This window comes from Maniola hyperantus, chromosome 23 (genome assembly GCF_902806685.2).
Source record: "Maniola hyperantus chromosome 23, iAphHyp1.2, whole genome shotgun sequence".
Taxonomy (NCBI): domain Eukaryota; kingdom Metazoa; phylum Arthropoda; class Insecta; order Lepidoptera; family Nymphalidae; genus Maniola; species Maniola hyperantus.
The window spans coordinates 3,170,863-3,194,576 of record NC_048558.1 but is presented as its reverse complement, the minus strand read 5'-3'; the positions used below and the strand labels follow the sequence as shown (position 1 = coordinate 3,194,576).

General features: G+C 38.1%; 1 protein-coding gene and 2 long non-coding RNA genes across 14 annotated transcripts in view; 1 reads left to right on the top strand and 2 right to left on the bottom strand.

Annotated features, from left to right (window-relative positions):
- The window catches only part of LOC117993215 (ankyrin-2-like), a 94,448-nt gene that overhangs the window by 45,791 nt on the left and 24,943 nt on the right, over positions 1–23,714 (bottom strand). For all 12 annotated transcript variants that reach the window (XM_069506414.1, XM_069506412.1, XM_034980968.2 and 9 more), the window contains exons 6-22: positions 11,590–11,755; positions 11,003–11,163; positions 9,890–10,059; positions 9,275–9,381; positions 8,748–8,908; positions 8,114–8,416; positions 7,145–7,282; positions 6,241–6,387; positions 5,471–5,614; positions 4,621–4,742; positions 3,566–3,659; positions 2,928–3,099; positions 2,308–2,460; positions 1,541–1,661; positions 1,282–1,302; positions 442–561; positions 150–254 (exon numbers count right to left, since the gene is read on the bottom strand). In XM_069506414.1, the coding sequence (XP_069362515.1) occupies positions 150–254; positions 442–561; positions 1,282–1,302; positions 1,541–1,661; positions 2,308–2,460; positions 2,928–3,099; positions 3,566–3,659; positions 4,621–4,742; positions 5,471–5,614; positions 6,241–6,387; positions 7,145–7,282; positions 8,114–8,416; positions 8,748–8,908; positions 9,275–9,381; positions 9,890–10,059; positions 11,003–11,163; positions 11,590–11,755 (2,405 nt within the window). The remainder of the gene's footprint in view (positions 1–149; positions 255–441; positions 562–1,281; positions 1,303–1,540; positions 1,662–2,307; positions 2,461–2,927; positions 3,100–3,565; positions 3,660–4,620; positions 4,743–5,470; positions 5,615–6,240; positions 6,388–7,144; positions 7,283–8,113; positions 8,417–8,747; positions 8,909–9,274; positions 9,382–9,889; positions 10,060–11,002; positions 11,164–11,589; positions 11,756–23,714) is intronic.
- On the top strand, positions 17,830–19,659 carry LOC138403983 (uncharacterized). The gene is made up of 3 exons (XR_011238096.1): positions 17,830–18,215; positions 19,143–19,279; positions 19,369–19,659. It is a non-coding gene; the product is annotated as an uncharacterized lncRNA (long non-coding RNA).
- LOC138403975 (uncharacterized) lies at positions 19,812–21,321 on the bottom strand. Its single transcript, XR_011238089.1, has 3 exons — positions 21,256–21,321; positions 20,192–20,328; positions 19,812–20,102 (listed from the first exon to the last, which is right to left on the bottom strand). It is a non-coding gene; the product is annotated as an uncharacterized lncRNA (long non-coding RNA).

The window sequence follows — 23,714 nt, the reverse complement described above, 5'->3', positions numbered from 1 at the left end:
GTTGGGCCGTGAAAAGCTAGCAGACAGACAGACAGACACACTTTCGCATTTATATAATTAGTATGGATTCTTGCCGGCTATTGTACAAAATTTTAAGTTTACTGTAAGAATATTTCTGTATGTAGCAGGTAACGTGTTAATTAAGTTACCCTAAGAACTTGGCAGCCACAGGGCCCATCTCCAGGACTCGGGAGGCTAGAGCCTCTCCTTCCATCAGTGGTGGCATGTGGTTGATTCGTGATGGCTTCAAGTATCTGAAATAAAGCACATAGTCAATCAATCAATCAATCAATCAATCAGCCTGTTTGGGTCCACTGTTGGACATAGGCCTTCCCAAGAGCACGCCACCACACACGATTCTCCGCCTTCCTCATCCACCCACTTCCCGCTATCTTCTTAAGGTCGTCAGTCACTTTAGCTGGCTAATTCGTTATAATATACCTGCAAGTAATTCTAGTAGGTTGTTGAGCAGATGAAGGTGGTACGATCACTCGGACTCCACCACCGCGGCAGCCGCGAAGTGCACCGCCGCGCGCGTCCACCAAGAACGACACCAGGAAGCTGCAAATTAGAGATGATTTCACCGTTATTGAAAGATTGAAATCTTTTTTTATTTATTAATGATAGGTATTGACCACAATCACACCTGATGGAAAGTGATGATGTGGCCTAAATGAGACGCGTTTACCTAGAAGATGCCTATTCACTCTTGTTTTAGAGATACCCGGGTTGTAATTGGTAGGAAACACAATCTAAATCTCAAAAAATCTAATTCAAAAAATATGTTTTCTTGCTGGTTCTTCGCGGTTGGAAAGGCATTCCGAACTAGTGGTAGATGCATTTGACGACTCAAAAGTACTTGTAATTTAATTAATTTTTTTTGTTAACATGTATCGGAAAGAGCCTAATATTGAAGAAGAAGAAGAAAATGATTGGTTACAAACAGAAGATCAAAACACAATTCCGTAATTGTATTTTGATCTTCTGTTCGGTTCTGTTTGACGACTCAAAAGTACTTGTAATTAAATTAATTTTTTTTGTTAACATGCATCGGAAAGAGCCTAATGTTGAAGAAAATGACAAAGAAGAAGAAGATGAAAATACTTGGTTACAAACAGAAGGTCAAAATAGTTTTATGGAAATGTTCGTACCTACATAAGCTACTTTTTATCCTGGATTATTAAAAACTTCTCACGGGATTAAAAAAAAAACCTATATCCACGCGGGCATCATCTAGTACTATTTTAAGTACATATCAGTAAACGAAAGAAGACAACTTACTTCTTCCATTGAAGCTTTTTCCTGTATTGAAAAGTCCAGATCGCATGTGCAACAATCAATGTTTAATTTTAGTAACACGTCTCTGAAATAAGCATGAATTTTATACATTTTATTTAATAAAATACAAATTAAGTTGTGACAAAAAAAATGTTATCTTGAATACTCAAGTTAGAGAAAAGGCACATTTTCTTCTCAGATTAAATGATACAGAAATTATTCTAAAATATTTTACAAATAATAGGTACTTATTTTTACTGACTTGGGTTGTGTAAGATCTACGTTGTAGCAGTACCCTTCCGGCGCCTGCGCAGTGCTGTAACGACTTATACTCTTCACCACGACTTCTTGCTGAGGCTGATATGGTATACCGTTTACTGATGCTGGTGAAATTACAAATTTGAGGTTTGAAAATTGTTCATCCAACAAAGAGGGTAGGTACTAATACCCTAATTTTAAGATGGTAAAGTTTGTACTGTTAACTTTGCAATCAAAACTAAAGCTATTAGCAATAGTGATTGAAGAATTATATAATTTTGCATAATTTTTATAAAAATTCTTCGAAAGATATCTGACTTTTTTACAATTTTTCTTCTCGGATGAGGAAAAAGAATTGCAAAGAAAGTCAAATTCGAACATCTCTATTTCAGGTAGGCTAATCAACCTATGGCTTTTATTATAGCTAGTCAAGATTTCGCCACAATTGAAATATTCCACATTTGTCTCTCTCTATTCCTATCAGTATTATAAATGCGAAAGTGTGTTTGTTTGTTGGTTGGCCCTTCAATCACGTCACAACGGAGCAACGGATCGACGTGATTTTTTGCATGGGTATAGTTGAAGACCTAAAGAGTGACATAGGCTACTTTTTATCCCGGAAAATCAAAGAGTTCCTACGGGATTTTTGAAAAATCTTATTCCACGCGGTAGAAGTCGCCGGCATCAGCTAGTAACTTATAAGTCCAATTTCTCTTTCCATCCATGCATTCCATTTCTCTTTTTTCTCGTCCAAGATTAGAAAATACTAACTTTGCGATATTTCCATAATATTCTTATGGCTCAAAGCTGACTCAGTACGCTCGTCCTTGGTAACATCGATGGGAAGGGAATCATCTCCAAGGGACTTCATGTCGTCTGCCGTGAGATACCGGTATGGTTGATCATTGAGGATTGTGTCTTCTCCTAAAATTTAAATTAATTATAATTAATAATCATAATTTCTGAATTAAATATAGAAAAAATATTCTCTAATAAGTTTTTAATTTAAAATCGTAATGGTTGGAATGTAATTTGGATTTGTCCGATTTTATCAATTTCTGTAATAGTAAGATCAAACTGAAGAGTGAAGTGTATACCTACTCGTATAGTCCGCGACAGGTCAAGATCGCAATCGAGGTATGAGGCGGGGGGACGCCCCGCACACCCGCGCTATTCCGCACCGGGTTAGTGCACGAACTGTGCGGGTGTGCGGGGCGTCCCCACCCCAATTGTCATCTCGACCTGTTGCATACTATAGTTAGCTAATGATGTTAAGAATTTTCAAATATGAGCTAATGAATCTTGATCCAAAATAGATCCAGAAAAGTTATTTCTAGGGTTACGTACTTTGAAACGAAAAACGTTTGAAAGTGTGATGTCAATTTTCTTACCACCTTCTTCTTCAGAATCTGACATGAACGTCTCCAGCATGGTTTCAGGAGCCACTACTTTGTACTTGTCTTGAGAGGCCAGTGCCATCGATGGTTCGGAGACTTCCTTCAGGGTCTCCATGACAGTCACGTAGCCGAGTTTGGACGCTATATCCAGTGGGGTTTGCCCGTTCTGTAACAGAGATTTGTAGAAATTTTGGCCATGCAGAAAATTATTAGTATTCTCTTTTCCCCTCCAATTAAGTGTAAACCTTGAGCTAGGAGTAGGTATGATAATCGTGCAAAGAGCGTTTGAACTGTCAAGTTTCCGGATTTCAGTCAGCTCCTGGACCATTCAGCTATTGCGTCTCTGAATGAGATAGGTATGAGGTATAAGTCCCGCAAATTGATAATGCGCGTGGCCGCCATTTTAGTGAAGTCAGCACTAGACTGAAGTTTCGAGCTGATGGTAGGTATATTTTTATTTTGGCCGACGTCAAAATGACGTCATTTCGATGCTAATGAGACATGGTTCCAGCGTAATAACAATTTGCGGGACTTATATCTCAAAAACCTTTTTGTTGACATCATGCATACAAACCATATTTTGGTTCCATTCATTCGAATGAAAACAGCTGTAGATAAGTTTTGTTACTTACAACAGTAGTAGCGTTAGCGTCTGCCTTGTGTTCTAGAAGTATGTTCACAATGTTGATGTGCCCTTGCTGAGCCGCGTGGTGAAGAGCAGTGTAGCTGCAATAAAGATATGTACTAAATGGCTTTTAACTCTTTCTTACGATGAATCAGAACAACTTATAAAGTCTTGGCATTGTGATTAAGAAGTCTAATTCACATTATATAACATTTCCACACACACACCCACACACACAACACACACATACATACACACACACACTCACGCACTCATATTGTCATAATATTGTATGAGGAGGGCGATGATCACTGCAACACAGTTTATACTTCTGCTGCGTTCTCTGCAGGATCATCTGTTACTGTGTTGTGAAATTATGTGTGAAAAATAAAGATTTATTTATTTATTTATATATTTATCTTCTATTATAATATCTGGCAAGTCAAAAACAATTCAAAGTTTATTGACGAATTTCACAACTACAGTTTCCGGTGATAAATTGAGATGGAGAATATTTTTATTTTATTCGTTTTCCAATATACAGGGTTACAGGAAAATAGGACTCGATCCCGTTAAGGGGTTATAGTAGTACATTAGCTATGAAACGTGTAATACCATTTTGTATAATTTTTTTTACTAATTTTTAAAGTGGCAAACACCCCTTTCCCGAGAAAAAAAAATAAAAAAAATGAATAACTCGAAAACGATAAACTTTTGTGTCCTATTTTCCTGTAACCCATATCTGTAAATTGACAAAAATTTGTAGAAATAGATGTTCCAATGTTAGAACCAGTCACTGAAGTATTTTCTATAAAATACTAGCTTATGCCCGCGACTTAGTCCGTGTGGACTATAGAAATTTCAAACCCCTATTTCACCTTAAGGGTTGAATTTTCAAAAATCCTTTCTTAGTGGATGTCTACGTCATAATAGTTACTTATGCATGTCAAATTTTAGCTCGATCGATTCAGTAGTTTGAGCTGTGCTTTGATAGATCAGTCAGTCAGTCAGTCAGTCAGCTTTTCCTTTTACATAGAATATTTATACAGATTTATGTCTTACCCATGCGAGGTTTGCGCCTTTACCGATGCGCCACTCTCTAACAAGAATCGCACCATGTTGGCTTGACCGTAATGGCTGGCAATGTGAAGTGGGGTGTAGCCCCCCTTGGTGCAAATGTCCACCTGTGGTCAAATAATGTATTTTTATCCCACTTGATCGGAATTAGAAGATTTGGCTCAGTAGACCTTAGTAGTGTTTCTTGTGGGCTTCTTCTCAGACCATGGCGTCTTTTTAACCCTAGTAGATTTAGTTTTAAGTTTATGTAGTTAATTATCAATATTACGTAATTATCTTATCATCATCATCATCATCAACCGATAGATGTCCACCGCTGGTCATAGGCCTCTTGTAGGGACTTCCACACGCCACGGTCTTGCGCCGCCTGAAACCAGCGGCTTCCTGGTACTCATCTGATGTCGTCCGTCCACCTAGTGGGTGGTCTTCCATCACTGCGTCTTCCGCTGCGAGGGCGCCATTTCAGCACCTTGGGAGCCCAACGTCTATCGGTTGTACGAACTATGTGCCCTGCCCATTGCCACTTCAGCTTCGCAACCCGTTGAGCTATGTCGGTTACTCTCTCTCTCCTACGGATTTAGTTCTCCTACGGGTCTCCTCATTTCTGATTTGATCACGTAGAGAAACTCCAAGCATAGCTCTCTCCATCGCCCGCTGAGTATCTTATAAATTCAACAATTGACAATCAAAAAGTCTACCTTACCTATTTTGAATTCTTCGACTGATAATTTCTCAGAATAAATGATTTAGCACTTTAATGAGGACAATTCAATTCATACACAGTTTTTTCACCAGAGAAACCTAATTTTACTTTAATTACTTCTTCCATAAATACCTCAGCTCCATTCTTCACAAGTAACTGTGCGACGGGCACTCTATCTTCCTGAGCAGCCAAATGTAACGCTGCTAAGCCATTCTTGGCCTGTTGGTCTACTTCTGCCCCGTGTTCCAGCAGTAGAGAGCACATTTCTGTATGACCCTGGTTTTAAAATTGAAATCTTAATTGTGATTTCCAGAATGGTATTTCAACAAAAATGACAGCATGTAACAACAATAAATCAACTGATTTGAACAGTAGGGCGATTTCGTAAAACCGGCATCAATCATTATTACAATCTCAATTGTTATGATTGGCTGAATTTGTGCTATTCTTGTTGCAACAATGCATTATGGCCAATAGTGAGCGAGCATCAACCAATTAGAGGTGATTGCGATCGTGACATTGTAGCTGTCATTCTACTGCAATCGTGCAGCAGGTGTCCGATTAAAATTCATGAAAGTAAATCATACTGAAATAAGTAAATCATAGTGAAATTATTATTAGGAAGGCAACAGCGGAAAATCAATTGTTAAAAACCTAAAAAGTATCTGACACCAAAAACTTCCTTTGACTGATTCTATTGAAGTAATAATAAGTACATTGATCAGGTGATGAATTAAATGAAGGACGGGTAGTTTAAAATTATAACACTTCTAGGTAAAGAAAGAAAGAAAGAAAGAAAGAAAGAAAGAAAGAAAGACAGAATGAAAGAAAGAAAGAAAGAAAAACGTTTATTTTTTAAAGCTTTGACACACATTACCAGTGAGACCTAGTTAGGTACCAACCTGTTGTGCAGCCAAATGTAAGGGCGTGAAACCAGCCTTGGACTCGGCATTCGTGAGGGCTCCATACTCTAGCAGAGTGGCAGCTGTTTCCATTTGGTTCTTCCTTGATGCTATATGGAGTGGCGTATGCCCATTTTTAGCAACTGCCTGTTTAACGAAAAAGAATACATTTTTTAAACCTCAATATAATTACAGTATATAAATCCCGCAAAATCGCTAATACGCGTGGCCGCAATTTTAGTGACGTCAGCACTAGACTGAAGTTTAGAGCTAATAGTATATTTTTATTTCAGCTGGCGTCAAAATGACGTCATTTCGATGTTAATGAGACATGGTTCTAGCGTACTAGCAATTCGCGGGACTTATATCGTATTATTTTAAAACAAACCTTTTCTTAGTGGGAGTCAAACGTTATAAAAAACTACTTGCAAAATCTCAAGCTTCTAGAATCTAGTCCCAGCGCGCAGCAGAAAAGTTAGCAGAGACGGAACCAATTTCACATTATTATAACATGAGTATGAATTATATAAGCTCAGAGTCACTCAGCGGGCGATGGAGAGAGCTATGCTTGGAGTTTCTCTACGTGATCAAATCAGAAATGAAGAGATCCGAAGGAGAACTGCGCTAACCGACATAGCTCAACGGGTTGCGAAGCTGAAGTGGCAATGGGCAGGGCACATAGTTCATAAAACCGATAGACGTTGGGGTCCTAAGGTGCTGGAATGGCTACCTCACACCGGAAGACCCCCCCACTAGGTGGACGGACGACATCAGACGAGTCGCAGGAAGTCGCTAGATTCAGGCGGCGCAAGACCGTGGTGTGTGCTAGTCCCTACAAGAGACCTATGACCAGCGGTGGACGTCTATCGGTTGATGATGATGATGATGGATTATATAAATTTACCTTAGCATCTGCCCCTTTTTCGAGAAGTGTGTTAGCAACCGCTTGCTGATCATACTGAGCGGCAATATGCAGTGGAGTCATACCGTTCTTCCCTGCTTGATCTGGTGATGCTCCATGGGCGAGAAGTAAGTTGGCGACCTACACACAAAACATTTTAGATGCTATAACTATTTTACAATCATATTATTCATAAGCTTCCATAAGCAATTTCACCCTCAACACGAGGGGGAATTGCTAGGTGCCTGGTGCCGGGTGCATTTCACCGCCCGTTGTGCCAGATTTTTTTTCCACGCACATGGGAACTGAGGAACCAACTCCCTTTGGCACGGGTTTCATGGGGCAGATCAACCAATTCCTGAAAGGCTGGCAACGCATTGGCAGTTCTTTTGGTACTGCAAATGTTCATGGGCGGCGGTATTCAATTATATTTATCAGGTGACGGAAATAAAAAATAAAATATATATTTTTTAAATAACTTATTATATTATACTGATTCTTCTGGCAGTTCTGGATTTTGTTAGGTATCCAGGATTTCAATTTAATTAAATTCAGTGAAGTGATTTTTCTAGTTCATTTACATAATATACTTTGATAATTTAGATGGTCTAGCCAAATCTTGATTTTTTATGTGGAACAAATTGTGAAAAATTGTATTTAAATTACCCTAACTATTAGTGATAACTGATAAACAATATTGTTGATCACCTTTAAGTTTCCATATTTAGCAGCAGTAGGTAAACCCTTCCTTTGTACTTAGTCGCAGTCACTGGTGCGTTTATGTTCTATCAATTTTCTATCAATGTATAAAATTCTATCAATGCAGCAGCAACATCATGATTGTGCTACTTAGCACAAGATTGTGTTATCAGCAGTCATCGTCCGCACATCAGCAACGTGTTGCAGCAGAAATATCGACATCGACTGTGAATTACAAAAAGCACAATTGTAGTTGAGCACATTCTTAGTTACCTTTAGGTTGCCATATTTAGCAGCAAGATGTAAAGCAGTGAATCCTTTCTTTGTAGTTGCAGTCAATGGCGCGTTGTGTTCTATCAATGCAGCAGCAACATCGTGATTGTGCTGCTTAGCAGCAATATGCAGCGCGTTGTAGTGATCAGCAGTCATCGCCCGCACGTCAGCGCCGTGTTGCAGCAGCAATACAGCAATGTCGACATTGCCGAGTCGTGAAGCAATGTGCAACGGAGTCTGACGTTCTCTTGCTTTGGCTTCCACGGCTGCTCCATTGCGGAGGAGGATGCGGATTATGTCCGTCTGTTGAGACATTTTGAGGTTAGTTTCTTTTTTATTTGTGGCAAATTTTGATAGACAAGACAAGATTTGGGAATTATTATTTTTAGGGTTCCGTACCTCAAAAGAAAAAAAGGAACCCTTATAGGATTATTTTCTTGTCTGTCTGTTCGTCTGTTCGTCGTGTCACAAGTAAAGGAATAAATCCGAAAACCGAGAATTTGTGGTTACATCACAAAAAATAAAATAAAATGTGTTTATAATATTAGTATGGAGCAGGGATTGTTTCTGGTTATCTGTGGTATGGAGTATAGATATGGATGGATTTTATCCTAGTTCATATTTTAGTTGTCACCTGATTGGCCCTAGCAGCTAAGTGCAAGGGTGTTTCCCCTCGGACAGTGGGGACGTCAGGGTTGGCCTCATGCTGCAGCAAGTAGATGACGATGTTCATGCAGCCCATGAACGAGGCCACGTGGAGTGGTGTCAGCCCTGACTCTGTCGTTGCTTGGATACCTAGGAACAAGGAACGTATTTTTTTAAAGAAAAAATAACTCTATTTTTTGGTTTGGCATTTTATAATTTCTAAATTTCTGGTCCGGTCTGGTGGGAGGCTTCAGCCGTGGCTATAGTTACCACCCTACCGGCAAAGCCGTACCGCCAAGCGATTGAGCATTCCGGTATGACGTCGCATAGAAACCAAAGGGGCATGGGTTTAATAAAAACTGCCATACCTCTTCCAGGTTAGCCTGCTTCCATCTTAGACTGCATCATCACTTCCCACAGTGAGATAACAGTCAAGGGCTAACTTGTACCTATCTAAATAAATAAATTAAAAAAAAAGTCATCATGATGATTATGATACTCTTATAAAGAACTTACTTGCTCCATATTTCAAGAGTAGTTCCACAACTTTGATCCTGTTCTTCTTACAGGCGATGTGTAGAGGTGTGAAGCCATTCAAAGCACGCGCATTAGCGTCGGCATTTCTGTTGATAAAACTTACTTCAGTTATTGTATTCTTTACAAATCGTAAGCAGTTAGTACCTTTGTTTGTATTTAATAAGTACACGCTCTGTGACCTTGGTTTTATTTTGAAGTAGTTGTAAGATTGCCATTAAAATTTGCTTCGAAATAACCACGTCTTTACTGGTGTCTCTAGGCATTTTTAAGCGATTGAGTGATATTCTGTAATATTTTTAAATCCTTCTTCTCTTTTGTCTACTTTAATAATAATCTCACGGGCACGACTATTATTTTCCTAGTCATTTTTAACCCAAAAAGGAAACAACAACTAAAACAAATTAACAACAATAACAAACAAAAACGAAACAAAATGTGTGAATTTGCAATTATTCAAAACACGATACGCGTACTCTACCGACAGTTTTGTCAACGGTACTGGTTGCTCGACACTTCGATCTAGTGCTGACGTCACTAAAATGGCGGGCACGCTCATTAGCAATTTGCGGGACTTATACCTTGTTTATACCGTACCTGTCTAAGAGAAGCTTAGCAACTTTAGCATGGCCACAATGCGCGGCAACGTGAAGGGCTGTAAGGTAGTCTACAGTGACGTCATCCACCGGAGCCCTGCGCGAGAGCAGGACTCGGGCAGCTTCTGAGTGGTCACCCTGGGCTGCCATGTGAAGTGGGGCAAGGCCGTTCTGCATGAAAGAGGAAGTTTTTATTGTCAAAATCATTATAGGTAATGTTATAGGTATTTTTCAATCTTTTTAACTTTAGTACTACTACGACAACTATATAATTTTATGAACTACTAGACAAGAAATGATGCCTGTGACTTCGTCCACGTGGATTTAGGTTTCAAAAAAATTCCGTGGGATCTCTTTGATTTTCCGGGATAAAAGTAGCCTATGTCGTTCCCCGGGATGTAAGCTAACTCTGAACTAAATTTCATCAAAATCGATTCAATTGTTGGGTCGTGAAAAGCTAGCAGACAGACAAACCGACAATTTCACATTTATAATAGTAGTTTGGATATGGATATGGATGTTATAGTTATTTTTCGATCGATTTTTTTGCAGACGTCTTGAAGCCATTACGACTATAGTCGACATACGTTTCACTCCGACACCGGAGCATCCTCAACAGATGTAGCATGGAATTTTGGCGGTTTATAGCGAACTAGCTAACGTCTGCAACTTCATTCGCGTGGACTACACGGGGTTGAATTTTCTAAAGTCCTTTCTTAGCGGAGGTCTACGTCATAATAGCTATCTGCATGCCAAATTTTAGCTCGATCCGTCCAGAAGTTTGAGCTGTGCGTTGATAGATCAGTCAGTCAGGTCAGTCAGCTTTTCCAATTATATATTACGTAGACGCTCCCGCATCGCGTCTCGCATCCCTCGATCATGACGCGCTGGTAAGGCCGTGGTTAAAGATGCCCGGTTCACTAAACAACGCGGCCAAGTACCAACAATGTATACTGATAATGGAGCTAATTTTTTGGTGGTCAGTCATTCAGTCACCTTTTCTTCATACATATTTAGATTAAGCTTTAGCTTCCTTGTTTAAGGTAAAATCTAGTTAACTCTTGCTACCACACTAATACTTATGTGTTGAAATAATATTATAGTTTACTCTTACCTTGCTCTTACTAGTTATAGGTGCTCCTCGATCTAGCAGAGACTCCACAACTCTTTCGTGCCCAGATCGCGCCGCGCAGTGCAGCGGAGTCAACCCGTCTCGAGTCCTCGCTTCTACATTAGCGCCGTTGTCGCACAGCAGAGATACCATGTTCTCCTTACCTGGTAAAACAATTGAACCATCACGCACGAATTCTAAAACATTTGATTCAATGAAAAACTTCAAAAACCTGTTTAAGTGCGAGTCGGACTCGTACACGAAGATTTCCATACCATCGTACAAGATATGGCAATATATATTTTTTAATTCTTTTACATGGCAGCCGTTTTAAAATTGTTATTATTTATTGTTATAGCGGCAATAGATATACACTCTATGAAAATTTCAACTCTCTACTTATTACGGTTTATGAGATATAGCACGCTGACAGACAGACAGACAGACAGATGGAGAGATGGACAGATAGGCGCAAGGACAGCGGAGCGCCCGGGGATACAAATCCCATATAACCCAATTTCTCGCCCAGGAAGTCGAATATCGTCGAGAGATTTTCGTTCGATCCCCGAAAAAGTCTGTAAGTAATTTACCCCATTTCGCAGCAACGTGCAGCGGGCAGATGTTGTGTTTGGCGGCGCAGTTCACATCAGCGCCTTTAGCCAGTAGCAATCGAGCTACCGATTCGTTGCCGTAGTGAGCTGCGATATGCAGCGGCGTGAAACCGGACTTTGATGTCACGTCAGGGTTGTGTTCGTTCTGGTAAAACAACCACACATGTTTAAAACCTCACAAATAAAATTAATCACGTATGAATTTGAAATCTATTTATAAAAAATAAATCTAATTGGGACATTAAGGCAGCTCAGTTCGGTGCTTTCTTCATACAAACGTAGGAGGGAAAATACAACAATATTCGATATTGTACGCACAAAACTAAGAATTATATCGATTTATCTCGTCATTATCTAGGTTCAATGATATCTAAAACATTGAAAAAAATATTGATTTAAAAGTTACGAGCCTCAAAAGATTCCTATTTTAACACTAAATCTATGACAACTTTGGGCGTAAATAAATAAGATTAGGGATATGAAAATTCTAAAACAATTTATCATTACACGTAGTTTATTTATTCATTAGTTGAAATAACTTTACTTTGCAAACCTAAATTCAGTAGTTTTTTCTCAAAAATACTTTTCCCAAACTACTGTTCAACCCTTTTCAAGCGCTAGATTTCGGCTAAAATCATCATGCTTCTCACCCCAAAACATTAGACACCGCGCGGGTGGCGGAGGGAAGGGCCAGCCCAGCGGCGCGCGGCTGCGCGTGTAATATTGTGGTTTCTATGACGACAACTGTTGTTATGTTTTCAAAAACAAAAGTCGTAATGATTTTATAAAATTAATTTTTATTCGTTTATTAATTCAGTGGCTATGCAAATGTGTAGAAGATTGAGCAGAGCAGAGTCAATAAGTCCTTCAAATACTTATTGCATTTTGTACATTGACCTCTGGAATTTGAAATTTGGACACCAATTTTATTCATTGGTTTATTGACCTGACTTTGTTGTTGAGGTCCTAGTAGGGATATCTACTCGTGTGGTCCTAGTACAATAGGTAAGTAACTTTGTTTAGTTATTTATTTTATCTAATTTTAAAAAACCGGCAAGTGCGAGTTGCTCGCGCACCAAGGGTTCCGTACTCAGGTATTTTTTTGACATTTTGCTCCATAAATCAAAAACTACTATGCATAAAAATAAATAAAAATGTGTTTTAGAATACACAAGTAAAGCCCTTTCATATAATACCCCACTTGGTATACTTATTATACATTGAAAATTGAAAATACTAATTATTTTTTCATTAACACACTTTAATTTTTTTTTGTAAGTTGTAATCACAAATCTATGGTTTTCGGATTTATTCCTTTACTTGTGCTCTAAGACCTACGTACCTACTAAATTTCATGATTCTGGGTCAACGGGAAGTATCCTATAGGTTTGTGTGACAGATACGACACAGACGGAGAGACGGAAAGACAGACAGACAACGAAGTGATCCTAAGGGTCCCTTTTTTCCTTGAACCCTAAAAAGGTACCTGTATATGTATAATAATATAGGTAGGTAGGTACCTACCTGGTGGTATTTCTTTATATTTTTAGGGTTCCGTACCTCAGAAGGAAAAAACGGAACCCTCTGTCTGTCTGTCTGTCGGTCCGTCTGTCCGTCCGTCCGTCTGTCCGTCCGTCCGTCCGTCCGTCCGTCCGTCCGTCCGTCCGTCCGTCAGTCCGTCCGTCCGTCCGTCCATGCGTCTGTCGGTCCGTCCATCGGTCCGTCTGCCCGTCCGTCTGTCCGTCTGTTCGTCTGTCCGTCTGTCTGTCTGTCCGTCTATCTGTCTGTCTGTCTGTCTGTCCGTCTTACAAATAAAGTACGCAACACTTCGTACAAATAGTACTTTTTTATTTATTTACTAGCTGATGCCCGCGACTTCGTCCGCGTGGATGTAGGTTTTCAAAAGCCCGTGGGAACTCTTTTATTTTCTGGGATAAAAGAAGGCAGGTCATGCCTGTCGTAGAGGTGATGGCCGTTGGAGCCGGAAAGTTCTTGAGTGGAGACCGCGTAGGTATAAGTAAGCGTAGTGTGGGACGCCTTCCAGCACGATGGACCGACGATATACAGAGGCTGGCGGGAAGTGGCTAGGTGAGGAAGGCTGAGGACCGGGTGTGGTGGCGCTCTTTAGGGAAAGCCTATGTCCAACAGTGGACGACCGCAGGCTGATGATGATGGAAAAAATCACGTTGATCCGTTGCACCCCTCACACGTCCCTATCCGCCTTCTCCACTCCTGTCACGCTGTCGAATAAGTTTGGAATAGAATAGGATTTCGATGGAGTGCGTGGATTTTTGTGAACGGAGTTCAACCATGTAGTCGTGGTTTGGTACAATAGTAAATGGTACAATATTAATTCACCAACAACAGTTCCTAAAACCCATAGAATAGGAGTGCAGTACCCTGCAGCATCAGTATTGAAGAGTTGGAACTTAAAGTTCAATAATGGTATATATGTTTGGCATCTACAATATTATCTCACAATCAACAGTGGCTTAGGAGTGCAATACCCTGCATCATCAGGGTTGAAGAGTTGGGATATCGAGTTGAATTATGAAGTCGTTGCTTGGTACCTAAACCAGAGATAGTTTATTCTAAGCGTACCTTTAATATCAATTCAACATCAACTATTCCTAAAACAGCTGATTGAAATCCAAAAGTACAAAAGCTACCCGTCATTATTATGATGATGGTTGAGAAGTTGGAACTTGAAGTTTTAACATGTATGGTTTCTAACAAAAAAGAATGAATGAAATCGGACTACGCGTTAATGAATTACAGCTCAGTATACATTTTAACTTTCAACCCCTCTCCTAAGGGAACCATGCTGAATTTCGGGATAAAAAGTATCCTATATTCTTCCTCATAGTATGACGTCAAATCGTACCAAGTTTCATTGGAATCCATTCAGTAGTTTCAGCGTGATGCGCGGCCGTGATACAGACAGACAGACAGACAAAAATGAAAAAAATTCCAGTTTTGGGTTCAGTATCGATTATAGAGTGCCCTCGAAAAAAAAATTTCAAAATATCTTCAATGTACAGAATTTCACCTGTTACAGTTTTATTATAAGTAATAAAATAATAATAATAATATTGATTCAGATACAAGTTAGCCCTTGACTGCAATCTCACCTGGTGGTAGGTGACGATACAGTCTTGCTTACGACTATTTCGGATCGGAAATTCTTGGATTCAGGTTAAATGCAGTGCAAAAAGAGAGATCATTAGGATTCCGTACCTCAAAAGGAAAAAGGAACCCTTATAGGATCAGTTTGTTGTCTGTCTGTCTGTCCGTCTTACAAACAAAGTACGCAACGCTTCGTATAAATAGTACTTTTTTATTTATTTATTCAGATACAAGTTAGCCCTTGACTGCAATCTCACCTGTTGACAGACATAGAAACGGCGAGACTAGTATATTTTAGTTACTTTCACAGCATTATGTCATATGGCATATTATTAGAAAAGAAAAAGAAAGAAAAGAAAAAACGTTTATTTTTTAAAGCTGTACCACACATTACCAGTTACCAACTGGTTAGGTTATCCCAGCGCCTCTTATACTTGAGTAATAAAGTCAAAAAACCTCAAGTAGAAGAAGCGCCGGAATAAAGTATGTCATGTGTGGCACAACCCAAAAAAAAGGTCTATCAACACTATATTTTACAAATCCAACAACTGACAATCGAAAAGAGTAATTTATTACCTATTTTGAACAAATCATTTGACTTTGACTTTTGATCCCGGAAAATCAAAGTTCCCACGGGATTTTTAAAAAACCTAAATCCACGCGGACGAAGTTGCGGGCATCATCTAGTGCATACTAAATAGTTTTTGATTTATCATGCAAAATGTCAAAAAATACTATTTACCTATTTATTTATTTTTATTTTTCACTAGCTGCCCCGGCGAGCTTCGTACCGCCTAACAGTCGATTCTTTTTCAGGAATTTTTTAAAAATTTTCTCTCCGTAAGAACCAGATTCGTACTTCAAGGAATATTATAAAAAAAGAATTAGCGAAATCGGTTCAGCTGTTCTCGAGATTTGCGATCAGCAACACATTTAGCGATTCATTTTTATATGTACCGAAATTCTAGTTACATAGTAGTAATAAATTAAGTTACATTGTAAATGCTTATCTCTAAACAGAGATTTAGAGATAAACATTTTACTATTGTAGTACGGAAACCTCGGGGCGCGAGTCTGACTCGTACTTGGCCGGTCGGTCTGTCGGTCGGTCGGTCGATTTATTTTAGAATGCATCGTATCGACAGCTGGTGGTAGTAGTTTACATATATCCTACTAATATTATAAACTAGGTGAAGCTATGATAGCCTAGTGGTTAGGACGTCCGCCTTCTAAACGGAGGTCGGGGGGTTCGATCCCGGGCACGCACCTCTAACTTTTCGGAGTTATACGCGTTTTAATTAATTAAATATCACTTGCTTTAACGGTAAAGGAAAACATCGTGAGGAAACCTGCATGCCGAGTTCTCCATAATGTTCTCAAAGGTGTGTGAATTCTACCAATCCGCACATGGCCAGCGTGGTAGACTATGGCCAAAACCCTTCTCACTCTGAGAGGAGACCCCTGCTCTGTAGTGAGCCGGCGATGGGTTGATCATGATGATGATGAGGTGATGCCCGCGACTTCGTACGCGTGGAATTAGATTTTTAAAAATCCCGTGGAAACTCTTTGATTTTCCGGGATAAAAAGTAGCCTATGTCACTCTCCAGGTCAACCATACCCATGCAAAAAATCACTTCGATCCGTTGCTCTGTTGCGACGTGATTGAAGGACAAACCAACGAACCAACAAACAAACACACTTTCACATTTATAATAGGTGTAGTGATGTGTGTGTGTGGATGTTTGGATGTTTGTTACTCAATCACACAAAAACGGCTGAACGGTTTTGGATGAAATTGGGAATGGAGATAGATAAAAGTGTTAATTAGAATAGAATAGAATAGAATAGAATAGAATGTTTTTTTATTCATGTAAACTTTTTAAAAGTGCTTATGAATAGTCAGGTTTAATTTACCACTGGTTCGGAATGCCGTTCCTACCGAGAAGAACCAGCAAGAAACTCGGCGGTTGCTCTTTTTAATTTTTCAATTTACAATGTTATTATACCGTACTATACAAGCCATTGCACCCCCGTGCATTGCTGGAGCGAGTCAAATCCAAGCTTTTTTATCGTTTACATAGTCTGCGACTGTATAATATGCTTTTTTTAGGAGCATACTTTTAACACATTTTTTAAACTTGTGTAAAGGCAAGTCTAAAATTGCTTGTGGAATTTTATTATAAAATATTACACTCATTCCCACAAATGACTTTCGCACCTTCCAGAGGCAGAGCGCAGGAGTAGCTAGCTTATTTTTGTTTCTAGTTTGCCTATCATGGAGATCACTGATTTTTTTGTAACTGTGAATGTTTTGTCGTACAAAAATTATATTATTGTAAATATATTGGGAAGCTACTGTAAGAATACCTATTTCCTTAAATATCTCTCGTAGCGAATCGCGCGGTTTTAAATTATAAATTGCACGTATTGGTATATAATTAAATTTAGGGTATACCCTAAATTAACACATAGGCTACTTTTTATCCCGGAAAATCAAAGAGTTCCCACGGGATTTTTAAAAACCTAATTCCACGCGGACGAAGTTGCGGGCATCAACTAGTAATAAAATATAATTTGGACTTATCCGAATTCCGAAAGTCAGGGTTGTCAAATCACACTTATATTATAAAGGCGAAATTTTGTATCTGCGTGTGTGTGTGTATAGGTTTGTTACCCTTTACAAGACGGATTTGGCTGAAATTTGAAATAGTGATCGCTTTTGAAAGAGTTCTCGTGGGATTAAAAAACCACTATATCCTCGCGGACGAAGTCGCGTGTATCATCTAGTTACAAATATAAGTATGTAGGTCATATTGTGTGCTTAGACAATTTAATTATATACTTGAGTTTTCATGTAACAGAAACAAAAATGGATTGGCGGAAGAGGAAAAAGAAACGGTTTAGACTCGCAAAAGCAAATCGCTTGCAAAGAGGAGATCTATTAAAATTCATCAGAATCTTTCCAAACCATAATATTATCTTGTGATGATAATGCCATTACTTTTTCGGGGTTATTCCCGTGAGTCACACCCGACGTGAGTAACAATGTGACTCAACGGGAATTTTATTTGACTGAATATGTACTTTTCCGGGATGCTGAATTTGATAATGACATTTATTTTCAAATCCAAAATAGCAGACATGCACTTTTCACAAAAAATAGAAATGGGTGTCGTTTTCAGGTTTTCCAGGATGCTGGTTTTGATAATGACATTAATTTTTTAATCTAAGATGGCGGGCCAGCACTTTTTATAAAAAATAGACGCGAGTGTCGTTTTCAAGGTTCTCCAGGATGGTGAATTTGATGATGACATTTATTTATTTTTAATAAATACTTATATATTATACTTCTATTTTAGTGGATCACAGGATTTTCTTTGACAAGGAAACGACAAAGCAAAAAGTCGAATTGAATTAGATTATGATGCTATCACACCGTACCATTTAGAGCCAGCTTCTGAAAATTTGACACTGTGTTTGTAAGTTGATTAGATACTAGCTAATGCCCGCGACTTCGTCCGCGTGGATTTCACATTTTTCAAAACCCCGCGGGAACTCTTTGATTTTCCGGGATAAAAAGTAGCCTATGTGTTAATCCAGTTAAGAATTCTAAATTTCATTCAAATCCGTTCAGCCTTTTTTGCGTGATTGAGTAACAAACATCCAAACATCTACACTTTCACATTTATAATTCCACTAGCTGCCCTGGCGAACTTCGTTCCGCCTACGGCCTAACAGTCGATTCAAATTTTTTAAATTTTTCTCTCGGTAAGAACCATCCTCGTACTTCAAGGAATACCTAATTTAAAAAAAGAATTAGCGAAATCGGTTCAGCTGTTCTCGAGATTTGCGATGACATTTAGTGATTCATTTTTATATTATAGACTAGCTTATGCTCGCGACTTCGTCCGCGTGGGCTACACAAAATTTCGAACCCCTATTCCACCCCCTCCAGAGTTGAATTTTCAAAAATCCCTTCTTAGTGGATGCCTGCGTCATAATAGCTATCTGCATGCCAAATTTCAGCACGATCCGTCCAGTATTTTGAGCTGTGCGTTGATAGATCAGTCAGTCAGTCAGTCAGTCAGTCAGTCAGTCAGTCAGTCACCTTTTTCTTTTATATATTTAGATTAGGATTAGGATAATATAATTATTATGTTACTAGCTGCCCCGACGAACTTCGCACCGCCTACAGTCGATTCTTTTTCAGGACTTTTTAAAAAAAATTCTCTCCATAAGAACCATCCCCGTACTTCAAGGAATATTATCAAAAATAATTAGCGAAAACGGTGCAGCTGTTTTCGAGATTTGCGATCAGCAACACATTCAGCGATTCATTTTTATATAATATAGAGATTTACTATTTGTTGTCAGATTTGTCAATGCTGAATTATGTTGTATTTTAGTGACTCAAGACATTCCTTTTAGAAGAAAACAAGGAAAATAAAATGAATGTGCCCAATATACGTACCACTGAAATCCAACATGATGCTGCAACATTCAATTCTGTACTAAATATTGAAAGGTCTACCATACCATACTTGTAAGTTGTTATGCTATGTTTTTTGCATACATTCTATATAGATAATACTCACAATATAATTATGTTGATTGTATGTTTATTAATTCCAGAAATGAAATGGAGAGCTTCAATAGTTCTGCGTCGAATGATACATCTAATGTGACTGTTGAAACAGAAAATGATACATATTGTGTTTATGTGTGTAGTGGGCTTTTAGAGGGAAATTGAATTGTACCTACTTCCTACTTATAAAAATAAAATTTTCATTTTTGAGATCAAAGTGGAATTTATTTTGACTTTTGTATACACAAGTAGATAGTATATATAGTTTTTAGTCGCTACTAATAGATAAGTGTAGGCAACAAAAGTTATTTTCACAGACAAACGAATGTGTAATCATGTGTTCCTAATAGGTAATACGCCAGCACAGAGAATTCAACTCCTAGAGTACGCATTTACGATTTTGTTTTCATGTAAAAACATGAAAATAAAATCGTAAATGCGTACTCTAGGAGTTGAATTCTCTGTGCTGGCGTATTACCTATTAGGAACACATGATTACACATTCGTTTGTCTGTGAAAATAACTTTTGTTGCCTACACTTATCTATTAGTAGCGACTAAAAACTATATATACTATCTACTTGTGTATACAAAAGTCAAAATAAATTCCACTTTGATCTCAAAAATGAAAATTTTATTTTTATAAGTAGGAAGTAGGTACAATTCAATTTCCCTCTAAAAGCCCACTACACACATAAACACAATATGTATCATTTTCTGTTTCAACAGTCACATTAGATGTATCATTCGACGCAGAACTATTGAAGCTCTCCATTTCATTTCTGGAATTAATAAACATACAATCAACATAATTATATTGTGAGTATTATCTATATAGAATGTATGCAAAAAACATAGCATAACAACTTACAAGTATGGTATGGTAGACCTTTCAATATTTAGTACAGAATTGAATGTTGCAGCATCATGTTGGATTTCAGTGGTACGTATATTGGGCACATTCATTTTATTTTCCTTGTTTTCTTCTAAAAGGAATGTCTTGAGTCACTAAAATACAACATAATTCAGCATTGACAAATCTGACAACAAATAGTAAATCTCTATATTATATAAAAATGAATCGCTGAATGTGTTGCTGATCGCAAATCTCGAAAACAGCTGCACCGATTTCGCTAATTATTTTTGATAATATTCCTTGAAGTACGGGGATGGTTCTTATGGAGAGAATTTTTTTTAAAAAGTCCTGAAAAAGAATCGACTGTAGGCGGTGCGAAGTTCGTCGGGGCAGCTAGTAACATAATAATTATATTATCCTAATCCTAATCTAAATATATAAAAGAAAAAGGTGACTGACTGACTGACTGACTGACTGACTGACTGACTGACTGATCTATCAACGCACAGCTCAAAATACTGGACGGATCGTGCTGAAATTTGGCATGCAGATAGCTATTATGACGCAGGCATCCACTAAGAAGGGATTTTTGAAAATTCAACTCTGGAGGGGGTGAAATAGGGGTTCGAAATTTTGTGTAGCCCACGCGGACGAAGTCGCGAGCATAAGCTAGTCTATAATATAAAAATGAATCACTAAATGTCATCGCAAATCTCGAGAACAGCTGAACCGATTTCGCTAATTCTTTTTTTAAATTAGGTATTCCTTGAAGTACGAGGATGGTTCTTACCGAGAGAAAAATTTAAAAAATTTGAATCGACTGTTAGGCCGTAGGCGGAACGAAGTTCGCCAGGGCAGCTAGTGGAATTATAAATGTGAAAGTGTAGATGTTTGGATGTTTGTTACTCAATCACGCAAAAAAGGCTGAACGGATTTGAATGAAATTTAGAATTCTTAACTGGATTAACACATAGGCTACTTTTTATCCCGGAAAATCAAAGAGTTCCCGCGGGGTTTTGAAAAATGTGAAATCCACGCGGACGAAGTCGCGGGCATTAGCTAGTATCTAATCAACTTACAAACACAGTGTCAAATTTTCAGAAGCTGGCTCTAAATGGTACGGTGTGATAGCATCATAATCTAATTCAATTCGACTTTTTGCTTTGTCGTTTCCTTGTCAAAGAAAATCCTGTGATCCACTAAAATAGAAGTATAATATATAAGTATTTATTAAAAATAAATAAATGTCATCATCAAATTCACCATCCTGGAGAACCTTGAAAACGACACTCGCGTCTATTTTTTATAAAAAGTGCTGGCCCGCCATCTTAGATTAAAAAATTAATGTCATTATCAAAACCAGCATCCTGGAAAACCTGAAAACGACACCCATTTCTATTTTTTGTGAAAAGTGCATGTCTGCTATTTTGGATTTGAAAATAAATGTCATTATCAAATTCAGCATCCCGGAAAAGTACATATTCAGTCAAATAAAATTCCCGTTGAGTCACATTGTTACTCACGTCGGGTGTGACTCACGGGAATAACCCCGAAAAAGTAATGGCATTATCATCACAAGATAATATTATGGTTTGGAAAGATTCTGATGAATTTTAATAGATCTCCTCTTTGCAAGCGATTTGCTTTTGCGAGTCTAAACCGTTTCTTTTTCCTCTTCCGCCAATCCATTTTTGTTTCTGTTACATGAAAACTCAAGTATATAATTAAATTGTCTAAGCACACAATATGACCTACATACTTATATTTGTAACTAGATGATACACGCGACTTCGTCCGCGAGGATATAGTGGTTTTTTAATCCCACGAGAACTCTTTCAAAAGCGATCACTATTTCAAATTTCAGCCAAATCCGTCTTGTAAAGGGTAACAAACCTATACACACACACACGCAGATACAAAATTTCGCCTTTATAATATAAGTGTGATTTGACAACCCTGACTTTCGGAATTCGGATAAGTCCAAATTATATTTTATTACTAGTTGATGCCCGCAACTTCGTCCGCGTGGAATTAGGTTTTTAAAAATCCCGTGGGAACTCTTTGATTTTCCGGGATAAAAAGTAGCCTATGTGTTAATTTAGGGTATACCCTAAATTTAATTATATACCAATACGTGCAATTTATAATTTAAAACCGCGCGATTCGCTACGAGAGATATTTAAGGAAATAGGTATTCTTACAGTAGCTTCCCAATATATTTACAATAATATAATTTTTGTACGACAAAACATTCACAGTTACAAAAAAATCAGTGATCTCCATGATAGGCAAACTAGAAACAAAAATAAGCTAGCTACTCCTGCGCTCTGCCTCTGGAAGGTGCGAAAGTCATTTGTGGGAATGAGTGTAATATTTTATAATAAAATTCCACAAGCAATTTTAGACTTGCCTTTACAGAAGTTTAAAAAATGTGTTAAAAGTATGCTCCTAAAAAAAGCATATTATACAGTCGCAGACTATGTAAACGATAAAAAAGCTTGGATTTGACTCGCTCCAGCAATGCACGGGGGTGCAATGGCTTGTATAGTACGGTATAATAACATTGTAAATTGAAAAATTAAAAAGAGCAACCGCCGAGTTTCTTGCTGGTTCTTCTCGGTAGGAACGGCATTCCGAACCAGTGGTAAATTAAACCTGACTATTCATAAGCACTTTTAAAAAGTTTACATGAATAAAAAAACATTCTATTCTATTCTATTCTGTAAAATGTTGGCGGGGGACAGGGGAGAATGCTTTGTTGTGATTGGTGGACTGACTAATCAAAACAATGTGCGGAATGAGGGTACCGAACGGGCGTGGGCGATGATTCATTTAAAATTCCGTGGGATCACCACGATTTAGCAATGCAATTCCTTAGGTACAGCATCAGGGTCGAGAAGTGGGTCTTCGAGTTCAATGATAAAGTCTTTACTTGGTAGATATAGGTACCTACCTCCAATATCAATTTATAACCGACAGTTTCAAAATCCCATAAGTTTTGGTGGTCATGTCCCCTGCAGCATCAGGATTGAGGAGTTGAAATCCTGTGTGTCCTATATAAAATGACATTTTATATAGGACAATGTTGCAAAGTTTCTTTATCAATTAAAAAAAATACCCAAATCGGTTCAGAAATCTCGGAGATTTCTGTGTACATAGGTAGAAAAACACAACTCCTTTTTTAAAACTCGGTTAAAAAAGTATCCTTTGTTAATCCTCTACTTGTCTGTAAAAGTCCCGTCAAAATAGGTTCTGCCGTTCCGAAGATTAGCCCGTTCAAACAGACAGACAGACAGACAGTTTTTAAAAACGTTTGATTCAGCTGTTATGGTACAGTTCAAATAACAATATTATGAGCTTGCGGTAGTTATTTCGAAATTACAGACAGACACTTCATAGAAGTATGGATTTCTATAATATATACGAGTTGTTTATACACGCTGAGGCAGTAGTTACCTAATAGGTATGTATGTAAGTGAGATTTTATAGTATTCATCAAAAGATAAGTAGGTAATCATTATCATTCAAAAAAAAATTA